The sequence below is a fragment of the Rhamphochromis longiceps genome, linkage group LG1, assembly GCF_057381845.1.
Source record: "Rhamphochromis longiceps isolate RC_006_pf linkage group LG1, R_longiceps_female_GT1.1, whole genome shotgun sequence".
Classification (NCBI taxonomy): domain Eukaryota; kingdom Metazoa; phylum Chordata; class Actinopteri; order Cichliformes; family Cichlidae; genus Rhamphochromis; species Rhamphochromis longiceps.
The window spans coordinates 22,657,576-22,679,302 of NC_140557.1; the positions used below are offsets into that span (position 1 = coordinate 22,657,576).

General features: G+C 40.1%; 1 protein-coding gene across 3 annotated transcripts in view; it reads right to left on the minus strand.

The window, feature by feature from the left end:
• The window catches only part of syt7b (synaptotagmin VIIb), a 135,655-nt gene extending 114,413 nt beyond the window's left edge, over positions 1 to 21,242 (minus strand). For all 3 annotated transcript variants that reach the window (XM_085402667.1, XM_085402666.1, XM_085402669.1), the window contains exon 1: positions 20,963 to 21,242. In XM_085402667.1, the coding sequence (XP_085258793.1) occupies positions 20,963 to 21,011 (49 nt within the window). In that variant the 5' untranslated portion in view covers positions 21,012 to 21,242. The remainder of the gene's footprint in view (positions 1 to 20,962) is intronic.
• Between the last annotated feature and the right edge of the window lie 485 nt (positions 21,243 to 21,727).

The window sequence follows — 21,727 nt, forward strand, 5'->3', positions numbered from 1 at the left end:
CAATCCTGCTGATCTTTTTCATGCTAACTGAACTCAACTTGGACGCTTTTTTATTCCATGTGATTTATTACAATTGTGGGGTGTGGGTTGTGATTTTTTTTTTTTGGTTTCTAATGGCCACCACGCAAGAAAAACTCAAGAACCATCTAAAGCATAATCGTCCTGTATTTACTTTTGTTGGTTCTGCACCAGACACAAGAAGACTGAATTTCTCGTGTGGTTTCTGGTAACACATTTTGGTTTGCTTGGAGTTTATTTAAAGTTTCCTTTGTGAGGAAACCAACTCATTATCTGATCAGACCATATTAAATGAACCACAGGTGTAAAAACACCCCTTATAAATCATTCCTTTCAGCTTCGTACGAGAACTGGTGAACACAGTTGTACCCTGAGGCACAGGTGTTGATTCATTTTTTGGAGTTTCTTGAAACTAATATCTCTGGCATGCCAATTTTTTAAAAACGTTATAAAAAAGAAAAGAAAATTAAAAACAAAACAAAAGATTTAGATGTGGTTGGCCCTTAAGCCTAACCCAATCATGTTTAGCAGCTGAGGAATGCCCACTCATGCTCCGCAAGCTTTATTTCTTTTTGTCTCAGAGAAAAATGCTAAATTTATCCGTACTTGACTTTAAAAAAAAAGAAGTTAAAGCACTTCCCAAATTATGAATTTACAAAAAAGCATCATAGAACTCGCTAAACATTTTTACAACAACACTGTAAAGCTGTGGTTGGATGTTTGTATTTTGGACTTTGGCCTCAAAGATCAACAAACTCCAAAATGAAACAGAAAACAATTTTCATTCATTTGCGATACTTTTTGTGCAAAATATTTTACCACACATAATGTCAGAAAGTAAAAGGATTGCTGAAGGGATTTTATACAAAAATGAGAATTACTGCCAGCACGCCCTGCATCCAGCGCGTGCTGGCAGCAGCCTGATTAACCGGGGTGGTGATTGGCTCATTGTCTGGAAGGGTTTGCAGGCAATTGGTTACCCAAAAGATATCTGGCTATACAGAGAGCCCAGCGGACATGCCAATGCTGAAGCAAGACTCTCATTCCTCCTTTTCTAGCCATCCTGACCCCATCTGTTTTTTTGTGTTATTGCAAAATATTATATGTGTCTTGTTATTAGTGGTTCTTTGTTAGGCAGTAGATTTCTACTTCCACTTGATTTCCAAAGCTATTCTGTTTTCTAGTGGGGCAGTTAAGTAGCTGTGCATTGTTTCCTTTGAAGCTGTGTACTATTTTCTTTACTGAATCATGCTCTCTTTGTTTTGTTGCTTGATACAAAGCTTAATTTATGCCAATATGATCCAGAAAAAAACAATACAGGACAGAGAGGAATAAGATGAATTTTCTACCTCAAATTTGCTTGAGGTGGAAGAGACATTTCTGCACTGGCTTATCAGGATTTGCCTCTGTAAAATCATGGCCCTGTACCACCCTGTTAATAATTAGTCATTATTAAAGGTAGAGTGCTTTAATATGTGAATCAAGCTGGAATCCTTTGTCATGATTAATTTAACATACTCTCTAATGTCATATCTAATTCATAAGAGAAGTCCAGCTCTTCTCACTGAGCTTTACTTTGCAATGGCCAGGGGGCATAATAGAGGTAACCTAATGCACCTTTGCCATTAAGCACATGAAGATGAAGATGAACGGCTATGATTTTCTATGTTCTTTTACTTGTGGGTGTGTCAGTGAGGATTAAAGTCAAGGATTATTCGCACATAACAACCTTATATTCATTATATAGGACCCTATACACCAATCAGACATAACATTATGGCCTAATCAGCCTAAATTTCAATTGGTCCTCATTTTGCTGCCAAAACAGCCCCGACCCATCGAGGCGAGGACTCCACTAGACACCTTAAGGTGTGCTGTGATTTGGCGTCAACGTGTTAGCAACATATCCTTTAAATCCTGTAAGTTGGGAGGTGGGGCATCAATGGGTCAGACTTGCCTGTCCAGCACATCCCACAGATGCTTGATTGGATTGAGATCAGGGAAATTTGGAGGCCAGGTCAAGGCTTCAAACTTCCTGTTGTGCTCCTCAAACCATTCCTGAAACATTTGTGATATGTGGCAGGGTGCATTATCGTGCTTAAAGAGGCCACAGCCATCAGGGAATATGCTGACTAGTTTGCAGATATGCACTCTGTACGCTGACACCTTTCTATCAGAACCAGCAATAAATACGGAGATGCTCTGATCAATTTGTTTGGCAATCACAATTGGGCCCTTATTGAACTCGCTCAGCCATTTTCCTGCTCCCTGATATATCCCACCCACTGACAGGTCCCACGATGAAGACACAATCAGTGTTATTGACTTCACCTGCCGGTGGTCCTAATCTGAATGCTGATCAGTGTAAAGGGCACAGGACTATTTTTATTTCTCAGACTACTGCTTTCTCTCAGTTCAAAAGGTAAGTTTCTCACACACATTGTAGATGAAGTGACGAAGTAGTCTAGTGGCTCCCTGGTTTGAGGACAAGGTGCAACTCTCTTTGGGGTTGCATCAGGAAGATACTGTTTGAAAGCTCTGCCAAATCAAACGTGAGGAGGTACTCACTGGGGTGACCCTTGTGATAGCCCAATAGTTGATGAGAGAAAACCAGTCACAGCTGAAACTATCTCCCAGTTTAAGCTCCAAACACATCTCATTGTTAGCCAGACGGAAGTTTAATTTTCAGAAACGTGTGTTGTGAAAAATTGGATCATTTTCTTCTTGTTCAGCCTTCAAAGTAAACACATTTCTGGCAGATTACTTTGGAACGTGACCGGTCATTTTTCTTCTTCTTTTTTTTAAACCTTCAGATCAAAACAGAAGATGAAATGACTCACTGTCATTACTTTCAGTATTAATATAATTCTTTCTCGTTGCACTATAGTCTGCAGCTCAGCGTTTGGACATCTAATAAGCATCCAAGGTGTCCACGTATGTATTACTCAAACCTCTCTGACTCATATTTTATTGTCTAACTATACCTGAAATAACACATCCCCTCTGTTTGACACAAGGCTGTTTTGCAGGCTGATCTAAGGTGATCCCTCTTCACTTAACAGTCCACTGCTTACAATTAGAAATGTTTATCCATTGTAGTTTTGCAGATCCCCCCCCCCCCAAAACATATAATATATGAAAAAAATGCATGATGTGTACCAAGTTTGTTTGTGACTGCATTGTTGTGCATGCGTACGCCAGGGGATGTGTATAATTACTCAGACATGCAAGGTGACTCACCAAAGTGCCGGGAGAGATAGTGAGAAATAAAAAGAGAGCGAGTAAAGAGAAGCGACAGCGGGATGGGGAGACAAGCTGATTCAAGCGAAGGAAATATGTATGATGACCTAGAAGTACTGTGAACAAATAATCTTCTAAAGTTTAAAATGTCTGACAGATCCTAAGTTGGATGCCTACTCGCTAAAGCCAAAACTAGGCTACCAAAAAACTCAGAGAAACACAGGGATAGTTTAATAAATGATTTAACTAACGGGATAAAATCAGAGTGAAAAACTGATTAAAATGAAATGTACTACAAAAGTAAAGCGGAGATCCATATTTCCTCACACTGCTCTGCCTTTAAAATGTGTTTTCCTTGTTTGTGTCATTAATTTGTTTCAGGCTGCTCTGTAAATCTACAGGTAAACCCAACAAATCCAGAAAATCATTAAATCATTAATGATTCATTAATGTTCACTCTATGTATTGTTGTACAGGCTGTGTATTGAATTCAGGTGTTTTCGGTCTCATTGCCACAGGTGAATAAAGTCAAGCACCTAGCCACAAAGTCTGCCTTTACAAACACGTGCATATTAATTGGTTGTTCTAGAGCTCAGTGACTTCAAGCTGTTGCAGCAAGCCAGTTTGTGAAATGTATTCCTTCCCCTATATTCCAAGATAAGCTGTAATTGGTATTACTGCAAACTGAAAGTGTTTAAGAAACACAGCAACTCAGCCACAGAGTAGCAGCCCAGATAAAGTTACACAACTGAGTGAGGGAATTGTCACAAATACTCTGCTGAGTCTAACTGCAGAGTTCCAGACCTCTTCTAGCATTAACATCAGCACAAAAGATGTGGGCCAGGAACTTCATGGCATGGGTTTCCAAGGACAAGGAGCTCCTGTCTGTAAAATGAGTAGGTGGTTCAGTGCTTGTTCATACAGTGTATGTGTGTGTGTGTTGTAGATGGAGGCAAAAATCACCAACAACACACATTAAACACCAAGTCAGAATAACTTGGACCAAAGTAAAATTAAATGTTGTCTGATAGAAAAAACATTTTAATACATGGAAAATTCTTCAATTTTAGTTTAATTCCTTTTGAATTCAAGCCTGTTTTTAAACTTATGAAAGGCACTGTTTATTAGTGCCTTTTTTGCTAATACTTAGCAGAAACATCTTTGGAATAAACAGCTATTGCCCACCTATCCAATACTGTCTATCCTCTTAAAGCCAAATGAAAAACTACTAAATATGGCAGTTTTTGGGCAATATCTCTATCCACGATAGAGAAGGAGGAAAAACCTGAATTTTTACATTAAAATATGGAAAAAATACATTTTTCTTTCAGTCTGCTAATGTACAGCATGCTGAGAGCAAACATATCAAACGATATGATATATGAACATTAAACCCAAGTGAAACAAAGCTTGTGGATGGATGATGTAACAAGTTGTAAACTGTCTCAGGTTGTAGAGGACAGAATAAAGAGCTGATTACTGAGGGCCAGATGAGCCCATCTGAAAGACAAACTCTCCTTTTGTTTCAAAGCCCACCAGCATTCACAGATTCCTGTTTTTTGCTTTTGCTCTGCCTAAAGCCTTAAAAAATACATAACCCTGCCACATGGCTGCTGCATCCATCTACCAGCTGTACATGAGAAGGAAAGAAGGTACAGAAAACAAACACCAGCTCATTTTTCCTCTTTACCTTTTGTCCATCTTTGTTTATCTTCTTTATCCCCTCCTATCCATTTCTAACATATACCAAAGCCCAACACAAGCCTGTGCGCACACATCTCTGTCACATTGTCTTCTTTGTTTTTGTTTATTTAATTTTTCCCCCCCTTGCGGTATTTATCTCTGCCTGCGTGTGTCCAGCATGTGCTCCTGTGATCCGTGCAGCACACCGCTGTTTCATGAGTCTGGGCCACAGCGCCACAGGAATCTAGGACAGCTTCACAAGGAGAAGATACAACAAATCTTCCAGCACACATACAGATAGTGAGATACAAAGAGTTAGACAGCCACATGAAGGTTTATTTTAGTTTGGATAAGCAGTTTGCTACTTTGTTTTTTGGGTTGTTCTTTTTTTATTAACCATGTTAGGGGTCTGGTGAGATCTAACACAGCTTCACTTCACACAAAACCTCAGCTGCACCTTTAATCTTTTTAATTTCCCTTTTTAACCATCTTGGAAACAAGCTACGTTCTTTTGCGGTAGTTCCTTGAAAACTTTTCAAAGAATTTCTTTATAAATGAACACTGCTATCCCAGTACTGAGGTGTGTTGTCTTCTCTCCTGCAACTCAACCAAGTAAACAACCAGGAAACTCGACAAGAAATCTCAGAACTTGTGTTTTTATGTCCATTTCACTTCACTTCACCATGAATTCGTGTTCTTCTCATTTCTTCTCTAATACTCGGGTCGAATGGATGATGTTTATTTTTCTTTAATTCTTTTTCCTTAACAACATTCAGTGTCTTCAATCAATGAATCTCACTAGTTCATTTTATGAAACCCAAACATTTCCTCAAAACATGATTTTTGTGGTTTTGAGTGAAAGACTTTGGCAGCTCTCCGAGGACAGTCCTTGACATTTGGTGCAGATGCTGACATCCCTCACTAGATAACTCTGACGCTATGACCACTTTCACGTTTTAAAATTATCCTTAATGACCAAATGTAAATGTAATAAAAATTATTATCAGCTCCAGGTGAACTTTAGCAACAAGTCCAGAATGTCACACTGAAATACTGAATATTTTGCCTGCAAATCATCTCCAATTTTCAGCATTATCAGCGCCAAATGATAGCATCATCTCACTGCACTACTTTTTTAATTTATTTGTTTATTTGACAGGGACCGTGCTCATTGATCAAAAGAGGTAGTGCCAAATGTCCCTGGCCAGTTCTTACAACAGCAACCGAACATTAAAGTAAATTAATTTATCAGTCCTCTGAATTTTGTCTAGGTTCAGCTTTAGAGATAGGGTGAGGACCTCAGCTCATGATAGAGCTGCCAAACAGTCAGTTAAAGTGGTTTGGGCATCTGACTAGGATGCCTCATGGGCATCTCCTGGGTGGGGTGTTTTGGATATGTCCACCCAGGAGGAGGCCCCAGGGCAGACCCAGGATATATTGACGAGACCATGTCTCTCAACAGGCTCGGGAAAACCTTGGTGTCCCCCGGAAGAGCTGAAGGTGGTAGGTGTGGAGAGGGAATTCTGAGTGTCTCTGTGGACCTGAATGAATGGCAAAAGATGGATGGATGGATAAATGATCATAGACATCACATACGTCTACACATGATAGATATTGGCCAAACCCAAATGAGCACCCCCACCAAACAATGTAAGTGCATTTCCAAAGCAGAAATCAATGCAGGACAAAACAAAAGGAAGAAGAAAAGGTCAGTCAGCTGATAGTATTCTAATGTTCACATATCAGCTTCAACTGATCGGTGGAGGAAGGGTAAGTATTGATTTCTCTGATATGAACTGGCAGTAAAATCTATTATTTAGATGCTGTTCCAGAAAAAGCTCATTGACTGTAAGCACTTCTTCAAAACAGAAACAATCCTTTTTTGGTACATCTAATACCCTATGCTGTACCATAAGGTATAAAGCAATGATTAGATCCAGAATCCAGAAATCGAGATACTTCAATAAAGTAATTAGACTATTGGTAGCTTTGGTAACATTTGACTTGAGAGATGAGTCATCTGATCATATTGTAATATGTCTCAGCCTTTGGAAGCAGTGGAGATAAATCAGTGTATCATCAGCATATAGTTGAATTTCTACATAAGGACGAAGACAAATCTTTAATAATTTAGTAGAAATTATCTACATTGTGGGGATACCAGTAGCAGAGTTATGGACTGTGACTTTATCATTATTCACTTTCATGTACTGTTCTCTTCTACTTGGGTATAATTCTATCCATTTAGTTGAAAAGGTCAATTTCGCTGCAGGCAAATGCAAGTGACAAATAAAGGCTTCAGTCAGTCATTCATTCATCTGGAAAGGAATTAAAAAAATATTTTATATTTAAAGTCAGTGAAAAATGTAGCAGTGACTGTTGAGTGACTAAATCCCAACCTGCCACCTGTGGGCCTGGTTACAGTATCGAAAAGAAACGTTTCTTGCTGTATTCCTCTGTTACTAATGAACAATATGTGGTACTAGTTTCACACAGTGTTTTTAATCAAGTCACTCTACTCCTAGTGCAATCCCCAAGCCTAGATACATGGGAGAGTTGCTTTAGGAACAGATTCTGGCATAAACTCCTTGCCAAATCAAATATGTGGATCATCAATAAAATTTCCCCATCGAATTGGTTAGGGCAAGGGTTAGCAGCAATTTTGTCTTTAGTCTATTACCTCAAAACAAAGGAAGAGGAAAGGGGGATAGTAGAGGATGCTAGATATAGGGTGAGATGGAGGCACATAATCCACTGCAACTCCTGCAGGGACCAGCCAAAAGAGGAAGAAAAAGCAGCTTCACAGATGGCTTTTCATTTGTTATTATCCAAATTAGTGAAACTACACGTTCTTCTTTTGTTGCCTTTTATAGCTTCTTACACTAGATGAATAGATAAATAAACTGCTTCAGTGGCTCTTTTCCTACTCTTAAAATTATATCGACTTTGCCAACTCTTGTCTCTCCAAAGTCCTCAGCAGAGTGCCATTGTTGCGCTCCATCCTCCTCCTGTCCTTCCCTCTCCATTCTTGGCTTCTTTCCATCCCCATAATTTAATCATTTTAAATGTATGATGGTTTTAGACACACAAGGAAATAAAAACGACTCCTTAAAAGCAGAAGAGAGGGAAGTTGAAGGAGGCGCAGAGGAGCAAGAGAACCTCAGCTTGGCATTGACACAAAAATTAATGTGGATGTTGTGACACACTGCTGCAAACACAGACGCATATGCATGAGCAAACACTCATTTACAAAGTGATGAGGCCCTCCATTATTCTAACCTGAAAACAAACACGCATACTCATATTTCTCCATCTCATTTCCCTGGAGAGAGGACACTGTATAGATATTTGATAACAAGAATATGGCAATTACAATCATCAGTGGCAGAGGCATCAGTGCAGGTGGTGGGCGTCTAGTTGTAATGGAAAATATGGCCGACTTGTATTGCGAGGATGTGCGGGTCTTGCCAAGCTTTTAAAAGCACTTTAAATTTTATTTTTGCATTTATACTTTCAATTTTACAGAGAGTGAGTTGACTACTGATCAGTAACGGGTGGACAGAATGCATACTTGTAGCTAACAGTAACATGCTGTATTTACACAAAGTACATCAAAGGGGAAAAAGTAACATGATGTAAAATCAGGGAGGAAAAAAATCAGAGAAAATGAAAAAAACAACAACAATAAAACAGTGGTATGAGTACATCTCAAACTAAACTGTTCAGAAATTTCTTAAAATAAGTCACTGTATGTGCAACAGCATGTATAGTTTGTTCTTCAGGAGCGAAGCTGAGTCACCTCCGTGGCCTCGCTGCCTCAGGAGAAGATGCTCCTGCATATCTTCAGCTGCTGCTCAACACGGCGGCAGCTCAATGACCACGAGCATCATCCAAGCCGAGCAGAGTGAAACTGGCAGCTGGAGGTTGACAGGGGGGAAAAAGCTCTCCAAAATAAGACCTTCACTACACTGGGTGTGAATTGTCAGGTCAGAGACTGTGCTTCTGTTTGAATAAACAGGGAAGGGAGGGTTTTTTTTTGTTTTGTTACGGTATTCATCCACTTCAGCTGGTAGGCTCCGTCCCAGAATTATAAAAGAGGGGACAGTAAAATGACAGTTTTATTAAAGTGCCGACTACAAGCTAATTAAAGATACCTGACTGCTGGAAATTTATTGGGAGCTATTTTAATCATTTTTATCACTGAAGTTTCTTATAAAGCAACAAAACTAACACTGCCTGCACTACATAGTAAACAGACAGCCCACATAAGGCCTGTTCACTCAGCAGATGTGCCGTGGACTGTGTTTCTTTGCAGGAGCACCACCTGCAGTGCATGTTTGGTGTAGGGTTGTGCGAGTACACTCCAAACAAGACAGTGAGTTTTCATTTTAGGATTAGGATTGAGATGTGTCTTCCGTCTTTGGACACATCAATGCGCTGTGAAACTGTGAGACTTTTTCCACATTGGTAAGTCAACATTTACAGACTGCAGTAGACCTTAGAAAGACTAGTTTCTGAGCACAGTGGCAATGTTGCTGGTATGAGTGTGTGCAGAAAATCCTTTTCTGTATACTGACCGTTTTAATTAAAACTAGTGTGAAAATAACACAAGAATAGAAAACTGGTCAATTTTTAAGATAAGGTGACACTCGTGCACCACTTAGCACTGTTCTCAACCATGCAGATGTTGTTAATTGGCACTATTCCCAACTGGAGCTCACTGAGTCAGCTCACAAGAGCCCACAACAGGCCAGTATTAAACTCCCTAAAGCCACGCAGCAAAGCTAGCTACAATAATCAATTATTCCCCGATTCCAGTTAATCAAATATGATTTTTCTCCATTTACTAGAAAATCTAAATTGAATGTCTTCACCATTGGGATTGTAGTTTGGTGAAAACCAAAATTCCTGAGAATGAATCTAAATCACAAATCATTTGTTGTTGTGTTTTGTTTGTTTAAAAAAAAAGGATGCAATGACTTCCTTTTGACTGATAGTTGCAGCTCATCACTTTTTTAGTATCCTAGGCAAAACATTGAGTAAAAAGTATTAACCCATTAAAACTAGCTTGACATCAGATCTAATAAGAAAGAATAGAGAGTGATACTGTGTAAATGCATATAATGGCTCCACTCAGTTTCATGTTAATGATAATACTGTTAATCAAACATGCTTCAGCATTTTAATGGATTGTATTTCACCCTGTTTTCAAAAGATTCCAATGCTGGGGAATAAATAAGACTCTATTCGACAAAAAAGTTCCCAGAACAGCTGCCCCGAAGAAGACTTGACAGCCCAGTCAGCTGCATGAAGGGAAAATGTTGATGTTTCATCTGAGCAATACTTGTCAACCATATAACGCACACTTTCCCTGAAAAACTTTAAAAATAATTACATTCTTAGTCTTAGAAGAACATGGTCAGTGTTTGGAAGAAATGAAAAACAGAGCCATCTGTGGGAGAGTGCTACACCCAGGGTTGTGGTCAGTGTGTGTCTGTTAAGGTGGGCTGCAGCAGCTCTCTCGGGACACACCACCTGACGACAACAAGCTCCCAGGACTCCCAGGGCTCCACATGCTACATACACACCAGCTGGCGCCAGATTTACCCCAGGATAACACTCGCATGTCTGATGTGCATCAGAGGAATTATAAATCTAATTAAGGGAGAACTACACAGTCATGTTATATTTTATAGTCCCTGAGAGCTTCTTTGCATTAGCTTATTTAATTATATTGCCTCTCTAATACCTGAAATGAATAATTTACCAGCCCAACATAAACGATTTTTGCTGGGAACTGAACACCAAGAGCTGATAAAATGAAGGCAAAGTTTATCAAGCAAGTGTCAGTGTTTGTTAGCATTAACAAATTATCCTAACACGTTCTTCAGGATGGATAATGAGTTACAGGAAGACGAAGAGGCACGGAGCAATCAGAAAACTGAAAAGCAGAGGAAACTGAACAAAGAGGAGAGAGGAAATGAAAGGCTTGGGGGTTTGACAGTGACAGCGATTCAGCCTTTGACTTCATTGATGCTCCCTCATCGAGACTTTGACAAGTCAAAGACTGTGTTTATATGTGTCTTTGCATGTGCACACTGACACTGTTCCCTGTCAGTACTGTATTGGCAGGAAGATCCTGTCTGTGCGTAGCTCTGTCTCACCATCTGTTCCTGGCTAGACTGCTGATATCTCTTCTTATAATATCCTGTTCGCCTCTCTTCGACTAGGTGGGGTGCACAAATCTTGTATCTTGGACAATTTCCATCCACCCATTCATCCATCCATGCATCCATCCATGTAGCCATCCAAACATCCCGCCAGCTATCAAGCCTCCACTTAAAGATTTAATTTTGTGTCCTGTTCAATAATAGAGGGAAAGTCAGGGAACACCATGTTTACTATTGATGTGAGAGTGCTCCCTCTCTAAAGCCTCCATTCTGGACAGGAGAACAAACCACAAATAGCCTTCTGCCTAACTCATCCTGAGTGCCTTGCGGAGACACACAAGGCCACTGTGGGTTGGGAAAGCAGTCCCAACAAATACCTGTCCTGCTCTTCATAGCCACTAACATAAAGCAATCACCACTTCACCATTTGTTGTTCCACACAGTGGGTTTTGTGCCCGTTTCTCACAGCAGTGGTCAACCTAAAATGTTAATCAGAGGTCCTGCAACAAACATGTCCCAACCCAGGATACCTTCCTGTTCAGTGAGCTGTTAGAAAACCTTGATGCCTACAGCACTCCAGCAAAACAACCAACAGTATTTGCAGGTCACGTCTCTGTCACAGCACAAGCAACTTCTACTGATTTGGGGCACCTGGTCTCTGCTGGGTTGAGAATCTAAGCCTCTGTATAAATCAAGGCCTCTGCGAATTTGGTCTTCCTCAACCTGTCTTCTTTCATTCTTTGCAAGAGAAAAACAGTCACTGTAAACACAAACAGCTCTATTAGTCGTTTCAGCAAGTGACCAAAATAGCATGACGGCACGCAAACTGACAAATCTCTCAGAAGTTATTATTGAAGAAAGAAGGAAAATAAAAACAAATCTTTTTCATTTGCTTTTTTTTTTTTTTTAGATAAGCTTATTACATACTTTTGTAAATAGTCAACAGTGCAATAGACTCAATACTTGAAATGTGCAATTCACTTGTATTTTTATTTTTTTTATTCCTATTTATTCTATTTATCCCCTTCGTATATTTTATTTATATTGTCTCTGTATTTATATATATGTGTGTGTGTGTGTATATATATATATAATATTCTGTAACTCTGTAACTTCTGTCGGTGCTGTGCTTTTTTGGAAATCGAATTTCCCAGAGGAACCCACCCGAGGGATTAATAAAGTTCTATCTAATCTAATCTACATTAAAATAACCCCTGTGAGGTTGGATGGATGGATCAAGAATGCCCAGTTTTTAACACAACTATTTGTTTCCCATTTCAGCTATAAGTGAATGTAGGTTAAGAGTTCCCTGACCTTTACCACATGCTTATTTTTAGCAGTGGAGATGCTCTAAACACAGTGAAATAGTTATCCTAATTCCAAAAACTTTACCAAACTACAAGTCCTTTGTGTCCACTTGTAACCACGTACCAAACATTAACCACAGTCACGCCATCAGCAGACAGAAACCTGATGTTTACCTGCAGAATCTCAGACCATATTAAGGAGCGGTCAAAGCCTCATGTGGGTGCATTTTTTTTAGCAATTTGTATGCAAATGTTTCCTGAACCTACAGAGCTCCCAGTAGTGAAAACAACAACGCGTATCGGCATAGTACTGCATCGGGCTGGGTGCCTGCAGGTACTAGTAGCCATTTCTGTCGCAGCCTTCATTTTTCAAGGCTGCTTGTCAAATTTGCAACTTAAAACTAAACACTTTAAAGTTAGTATACAGCCTTTCTGTTGAATCCCAGGTTTGGGTGCAGGCCTCAAATTAAGTGTATGGTGTGGATTCCAGACTGACAGTACATTAGTATACTGAGCGATGTGGCTTCAGCAGATATGAGTTTGCAAAACTGCACGTGTGCAGGATTGTGGCATTTGAGATTGCAAATACATGTAAAAAAGAGTAAACATTTCACATTGGAGGGAAAATCTGATTTCATCAAAAGTTGAACTCATTCTTCGCCACAAGCAACAAGTGGTCAGCACCAGTGCCTCACAGCAAGAAAGTCCTGGGTTTGAATCTACGTTTCTGGCTGGGGGATTTCCTGTGTGGAGTTTATCCCACAGTCCAAAGACATTCATTTAATGGGATTTGGTGTGAATATTTAGTGTGAATGGCTGTCTGTCTCTCTGTGTTAGCCCTGTGACAGACTGGAGACCTATCCATGGTGTACCCAGGATCACATCCTGTGGTAGCTGTGATAGACTCCAGCCCCCGGAATTAGATAAGTGGAAGAAAATGGGTGAATCGTTAGCACTTGAATGCATGTAGAGATATATTCTAATGCCAGGTGTGAACAAGCATACGTTGTCAATACTATTTTCATTACTTCTGCAACTCAGTCTCCGAGAGAGGTTGCAACAGGAAAGGCATCCATCCATCCATTCGCTTCCGCTTATCCTTTTCAGGGTCGCGGGGGGCGCTGGAGCCTATCCCAGCTGTCATAGGGCGAGAGGCGGGGTACACCCTGGACAGGTCGCCAGTCTGTCGCAGGGCTAACACATAGGGACAGACAACCATTCACACTGACATTCACTCGCACATTCACACCTAGTGACAATTTAGATTAATCAATTAACCTATCCCCACAAGCTGCATGTCTTTGGACGGTGGGAGGAAGCCGGAGTACCCGGAGAGAACCCACGCAAACACGGGGAGAATTCTAATATTCTAATGCCAGGTGTGAACAAGCATACGTTGTCAATACTATTTTCATTACTTCTGCAACTCAGTCTCCGAGAGAGGTTGCAACAGGAAAGGCATGTTTAATGAAACATAACTGCAAGAGGATTAAATTCTGAACCCATGTCCTCTGTATGTGTGCATTTTGTATGTATGCTATCAAAACAAACCACAGTTACATCACTCCAATGTCTTTTTAAAATTCATCGTAATGTAATGCAAGTTGTGATTGCGCTGAAGCTAAATCTAATATGAAAACAATTTCATTTTATTTGGATCTAATTAAAAGGAGATAGTTTCCATTTTTGCTTGTAAAATCAAATAGCACAACATTAATACCATGTGGTATAAACTGTGCTAGGAAAGTGAGCATTTTTATCTTTATTGTATTCATATTGCTGTATAGAGAAACTACAACTACAAAGACACATAAAACACACAAACACGTTCTCGTTACATTATAATTACATAATGCTTCCCCTAGCTGCTCACTCTAACCCTAACCATCAAAAATGAATGCCTAACCCTTACCATAAACCTAGCCATAACCCAATTGTAACCCTGAGATTAAAACCACATTTTGAGTCTCATTAAACTTATGAGGACCAGCATGTGTGTCCTCACAAGTGACTGTTGGTCCTCACAAGTATAGTAGCACGCCAATTTCTGGTTCTCACAAAGATGTCTAAACAGGTACAAACACACACACAAGACTTCTGAGGGGAGATCATGGAGACAGCGTGATGCAGCCAAGAAAAGTCTTACAGAAAAGGATTAACTGTTGCAGTTTGTTACAGTCTCACAGTCTCTCTGTGAAGCTCGTGTCAGAAACAAAGAGCGCAGAGGGATTCACCCCAAAACTGAGCATAGTGTTATTTCATGTACGCCACAAAATCTGTGTACAGCAACCGTCCCAGAAGATGAGCTGATAACATGTGATCTCCATGCCAACCCACATCCGCTGACAGCTCATCTTATGCCTTTTTATGCATCCAATTGGCAAATCTTGGCTAGAAAAGCAAATTACTGAAGATAGAAATAACACTAAAAAAAGTCCTAACTTACATAAGTAAAGTGGAAATAATATAATCAGTACTGATAATGATTATTTAGCCAAAAATTTTTTATATATACTGATGTGCTCATGTAAAGATTCTACAACCTTTATTAGTCAGTGCTAAATTTGAAGTTATTGCTCATCTTAACTCTGTTCACAGAAACATCCTCCTGTATCACATGAGGCTGATTCATACCATTTATTTTGTGCATATTTATTCATACATCAAACTGCTTAGACTCCGAGAAAGTACATGTAGTTGAAGAAGCTGCATTATAAGATATTTAAATACACTGTTTCTGTTACTGAGCCTCGACAGCATTCCTCTGCTAATGTGTAAATATAAATCAGCATTTAAAAAGAAGCACTTTTAGATTTTTGGGGTCTTTCTCTGCTTTCTGTCTTTCTCCACTTTGCTGTGTAAAGTGTGTGGAGATCAGTGTTGCTTCAATGAGTTCACTGATTAAAAGGCATAGTATATGTCTCTTCCTGTCACTTGCCTCTTCTTGAGAAGTACTCATGACTAGGAGGAACAACACAGACATTCTCCCTAAATCTACACTACCTCTCTCCCTTCGTCTCTGCCTGTGTCTCCAATTATCTATTTCTGTCTCCTCCACCAGCCCCCTAAATCTGCCAGTAAGATTTTCAACCCACACTGCCAGCAGATTGGTGCACTACTTTCCTCGATGCCACCTTAGCCAGATTCCACAATCTTCTCCACCACAAGTATTCTTGAGGTGCAAAGTAAAACTCAAGAAGGTAAACAGGGTCAAGAAAAGAATCTGAGAACAATTACAATGCCGTCTTCGGCGTGGACACGTTGAGCCTAACCACAAACCAGTGGTGCAGCGGTTAGTGCTGTCACCTCACAGGAACAAGGTTCTTAGTTTAAACATCCTGATCAGTTTGGAGCCTGTCTGCGTGGGGCTTGAATGAGTGTGCATGTGTAGGTTTCCTCTGGGTGATCCAGCTTCCTGCCACAGGCCAAAGACATGCTTGTTAGGTTAACTGGTGATTGTAAGTTGGCCGTAGGTGTGGATGTGAGTGTGTGGTTGCCCCTAAAGCTCTGTGATGGACTGGTGTAGGACTGGAAGGTTGCACTCCACCTCCATGCTTTATGACAGGTGGGATAGGAAACAACACTCGCTACAACACTAAGAAGCATTAGTGGTTAAGACAATGTATATTTGGACAGATGATTGGGTCTGTGCACACATTTCTTTTCCATATCAATAAAGAAAATGACATAAGTTCTATATATATTTAATAACTTTTCTATAGACCTGCCTACTTCTGGTATAAATATAGGTATGCTCGCAATAAAAACACCAATATAAATAATTCTGGGTTTAAAAAAAATATGTTAATGATACATCACTTGGCATTTCGTTTATTATTCTAGTTGTATTTGAAACAAAGGCACTGGCAAACCTGACGTGTTTCACTTTGATGCCTTCATCAGAGAAAAAGCCTTGTTGCTGCTGCTCTCTTTATTTCAAACCTCACACCACGAGGTGACGATGTGACAGTTTACCGAGGCTAAAGAATTCATCTGTCCGGGCCTGCTAGCTCGAGACATGCCTCGATCTGTCCCTCTAAGTGACACGCTGTGTCTATTTCTTTGTTGGCCCCTCCTGTCTGACTTTTTAATTCAGTCATCATTTTTTAAGCGGTAGTCTATCATATTCCTCCTCAGTTAAAAATATGTGCGCAGCTAAGTAGAACAGAGCAATATTTCCTCTTTCATGTCCTCTTCGTCTGGTCTCTTGAGTCTGTAAATCTAAGTGGCTTGTTTCCCCAACATTGTGGCTCACAATTAAACAAGGAATAAAAATATATTTGTTTCAAATTCTATTAATTAGTGTTCTGTCTCCCTAACAGTTTGTCTCATACCACTAATAATAATTCCAGTCCATTAGTTTTGAACCGTAATATTAATTAAACATTTCCCACTGAATCCCAATGCTACTAATACTGAGTGGTTATCGCTGACTGTTCTCACATGCTTGATTAACAAGACGTCTCTTTTGCACTTTGCCCTGATGCTTACTTAAGACCTGACATTTACACCTGGGCTGTTGTGAAGGGAACTTGCAACAACAATGCAGGAATTCCACAACTAACTACCCACTGATTATTACTACAACACTAAAAAGGTGTCTCTGATTATGTTCTACAAGCCATCCACAAACTTGTGGTCTTGTCTTTATTCTGCTTGTGCATTTACATTTTTGTCTTGTCAGTGCTGTCCCTGGTAACTGCTTGTGTTAAATTGCTTGTTGGTTCTATATAAATAGCTCCTCAATCTGTCGTATTCACGCTCTTAGTCCCTGGAACAATACCTTTTCTTATTCCATCCTTTTTTTTTCCTTTCTGTTAATAAATAATACTGGGTTGCAAATCAATGATATGCTCCCCTCTTTAAGTTGCATAATAAATGCTCGTTTGGGGAACTAGACACAAAAAAGTGACTCTATGCCTGGAAAGAATTACATAACATCCTGCAGACTGCATGTAATGTATTTTATTTTTGCTGTGAGCCTAATCAATATTTGGGAAAATGAGCTGTTGCTTTTATAGCATCAAAATTTGAACTCATTTACTGACATAACCATAAATGAGGATATTTTTAGATGGAGTCTCCTTTAGTGGTGATATAACTAGAATGAATAAAGCTTCAAATCCTAGCTTATATCAAATCTTGATGTAATTGCAGTGTGTTGGTTCACTTGTTTTACTTCACAAAATTGAGCGTATGCACTGGGTATGATGGATGAGTTCAATACTTCCACTAGGAAAAAGTAATGTTTCAGAAAATATTTGAAATGGTCGGGAAAACCTTTTTTTAAAAACTTTGTAAGATTACGTTTATACACAGGGTCAAGGTAAATAGTTATTTATAATAGTATAATATAGTTACTGTATATGGGATGTTATGTGTGCTTGTTTCTTTCATTTAAGACAAAAATGTAAAAAGTAGCCTATGTTAAAATAAATGACAGTAGCACTGGGAAGCACAAATACTCCGCATTTACAAGAAGTCTGATATTGAAAATTTGACCTAAGAATGGATATCATGAGTAAATATGAAAGTATTCATATGCCCTGTCACCAACATGTCATTATGAAGCTGAAGTGACTTAAGAGCAGCCACAATTGGTATTTTTGGAGATAATTGAAAAAAAAAAAACAATCAGCAAATGCATTTATGCATTTATTGATTATTTGTTTGCCAGATCAGCTTTTTTATGGTAAAGTCAATATGAGTTTGGGTTTTTTTAATCTTGGTCACATAAACAAGTAAAGTCTCATCACAGTGAGCTCTGGGCATTATGAGGTTGTCTGCTTCAGACTCTGAGCACAATATCACTTGAACATCTTGCGAGGATTTCTAAAATTTTTGCACAAATATTCCTTTAGATTCAAACATGAACAAATCTGAATTTGGTTTATGAATGTCAGGGTAGGCGTTACCTCACATCTGACCCATTATTTGTGAAAGCAATGCCACAGGAACCCATGGATGGGATTTCATTACATTTGGCAAAACCATTCACTTGATTAGAATAAGGTTAGAGGCCACGGTGGCCTCATAAAACACATTTTAGCACTAATGTCCAATTGGACAAAAAGGCCAAGTGATTGCATTTTACACCTAAAGGTATACTCAGGAAGCCTGTTGATGCAGTGTTTTACTAATGTATTATTTCATAGGAAAGTGTAAATTGAGGATGATTTTAAACCAAAGTACAGTTATTGCTTAAGAGCCAACAAGCAGGGAAAATATCAATTCAATCTCCAGGTAAAATCTACACAAACACATTAACTACACTCAAAGTTTGACTGGCACCCTTCTGCTCAATTCGCGCCACGGTGCAGAAGAGGGCTAACGATTGCTGAAGTTTAGATTGCTGTCCCCGTGAAGCTAAAAATGTATGAGCTCCAGAAAGAACACTCCCGGTTGTTTTTAAGACAAATTACAAACGCTTTGCTGACTGAACCGTTTGCTGAAATTAATCTTGAAATAGATTGTGTCTGCCGGAAAACGTGTTTCTGTGTTGTCTAGACTATCTAAGGTAATGCAATGTGACAATTAAAGCTGGAGGCTTGGCTATAATTTTTTTGGGTAATGAGTCTGAGCCATTGATGTGATTCATTTTGACACAGTAAACAGCCTATAAGCATAAAACACCATCTGCTTCAGCTGCCATACAGAACATTAACTTCATGAACTTCAGACATCTTTAATATGCCACATGTAATATTTTTGCTGTTAGAATAAAAAAAGAAGCTGTTATTATATTGGACGCAGTGTCTCCGTCATCACTGATGTTATTCAGTGACATTTATAATATTTATTTCTGTGTTTTCAATATATAAGGAGCCGAGCTTTAGCCTGAGTTCTGCTGTTACACTTAACCTTTTGATTAATACCTTTTGGCTTCACGACTCTCTCTCACATGTTCCCTCTCACTTTCAGACACAAACACAGACACATATACTCTCTCTGTCTCACACAAGCACGCACATGTGCAAATACACATGCAGTCACGCTTCTATCACTCCCAAGAACATTAACTTCCTTTGCTACAGTCTTACCCTAACCCTTAACATAGCTGCTAACTCCCTAACCCTAACCATTACCACATCTTAACCTAAGCCTAGCCTTAAGCGCATCTTCAAACTAAATTATTGTAATTTACACTGTGGGCATGCTTTCCTTTCGTCCCCAGGAGGAAAGCATGCCCACACATTGAGACTCTGTATGCACATTTATGTCCCCACGAGCAGAGTAATACAGGAATATACACGCGCACGCACACACGCCTGTCATGTAATCATGAAATCACTTCCAGTTGCAGATGGTGACTCATCTTTTGTCCCCAGTGAAACCATATCTGGCAATGAGGTCGTAAGACATTTCAGATGAGGGGCGATGCGGTGTGCCACTGTGCCGGTCACCCCTCTCCACATGGGGAACTCCTCACCAAACAGCATGCTTTACAGCTGGTAAAAACAAAGATATTAGCCTCCTGTAAAGCTCACCACTTGCAAATAAAAATGTGAAATACTGTACTCCAATTCAAACTGTATAACATCATTATCAGCATGCTGCTCAGATGTGAGAAAATAAAAAGTTGAAAGATTTTCAGCACTTACACTGTGGTGTTGCTCTTTAGTATTTCAGTTTGGGGGTTTTTTAAGACTTCTTCTGCCCACAACTGTACTACAGATATCTCACGTTTATGGGGGACTGACTATTACATGCAGTAGTTTGAACAATCAGTCTGTGGATCATAGTGCCATATACTTGATGCCAGTCATTATAATACATTTAACTTGCTGAGTGCGTGGGTGTGGTGGACACAAGTCCAATTGCAGTTTATTTTACAGTGCTCAGTAAGACACGGGCTGCGTCATGTCGACAGACATTGAGAGGCAAATCTCCATCAGCATCAGGTGTTAGTCAGTGACCTCGACCTCGGTTCCAAGACTGAGAGTAAAATTACCCCCACCACCAACACCACCACCACGGCTCTCGCAGATGCATCAACAGCCATCGGTACTTATCTTGATAGGAAGCGTTGTCGTTACACACCGTCTGCTCTCTAATTCTCCCCCTCCGACCACAGCGGAGGGCACGCATTCGTCTCAGTTACAGACAACAATACAAACACACGCACCTCGAAGCTGCACAAACACGACAGGCTGCTCATCAAAATGACCTTGTGCATGTATGCTCAGGTCACCCCGTGCAAGAACGACCGTGCAAGGATGCGACCGTGCACACTGGATCCAAATCGAGAACAACAAGTGCTCAAGTGGCTGGCTCACAGACAGTCACTTGCCACCTTGGGTGTATTGCAGCACCCCTTCTCACTACCATGCGAAGCTTTTCAGTGCGTTTTGGTGAAAGGCAAACAGGCACTAATAAAACCATGACAGCAGTAACCATTAGCTTGTTGGAATGACCCCCAGCATCATTACTTGACATCAACATGGCACACTCAAGGGCATCTGGCAATCAACGCGAGAGCTTTGAACTATGCAGAGAGCCTGATTAAAATTATCCACTGATGGCCGCTGAAATATTTTTGCTCACCTTTGCTGTTATCTGCTCCTCCGTTGAGATGCATGACTCTTCTTACCATTCACTCATCTAGACTGTCTTTTTTGGGGGTGTTGTTTGTTTGGGGTTTTTTTTGCAAAGCTGTGCGCTTTTCCAAAGAGTTCAGTCTTATTCCAATTTATTTGTGGTCCTTTGCCCGCTTTAATGTCTTGTTCGTCTGCCGGTTGGCACGCATGGACGCGCCTCCACTTGTGCGTCCTCCTCCCCTTGTTGTGCTGGAGAAGATAGTCTAAGTGATGTTGGGAGTATGTGTTTTGGCTCGCTCTCGCTATCTCTCTCACTTTCTCTCTCAGTCTCTATTTTTTTAAGCCCAGAGTCGCTCAAAGGGTTGGTCGCAGGAAGGGTTTTAGGGGAGGAGACGGCAAGCAGACGGGCGGGGTGACGTGAAGTAAGTCGGTAGGAGGTCGTCTACTCAGAGCCGAGGCGAGGAATCCGTGCGCCCTCGGTGCTGCTGTCCATTTCATCTGAGGTCTTCATCTCATCACACAGAGTCAAAGCCTCTCTTTCACTCCGAGCTGCACAATGAGAGGCTCCTACTGTCATGTGAACCGGAGCCTTTCCGAGCTTTTTAATAATAGAGGTAATTCTGACAGACAATCGATTCTAGTAACCATACAGTCTGCTACAGAAGTCTGTCGCTACTATGTGAGATGATAAAAAAAAGAGCCCAGAAGAGGGAGGAAATAAATAAATTACACGAATTACTGATTTAAATAGTAAGTGCTGATCACCCTCATC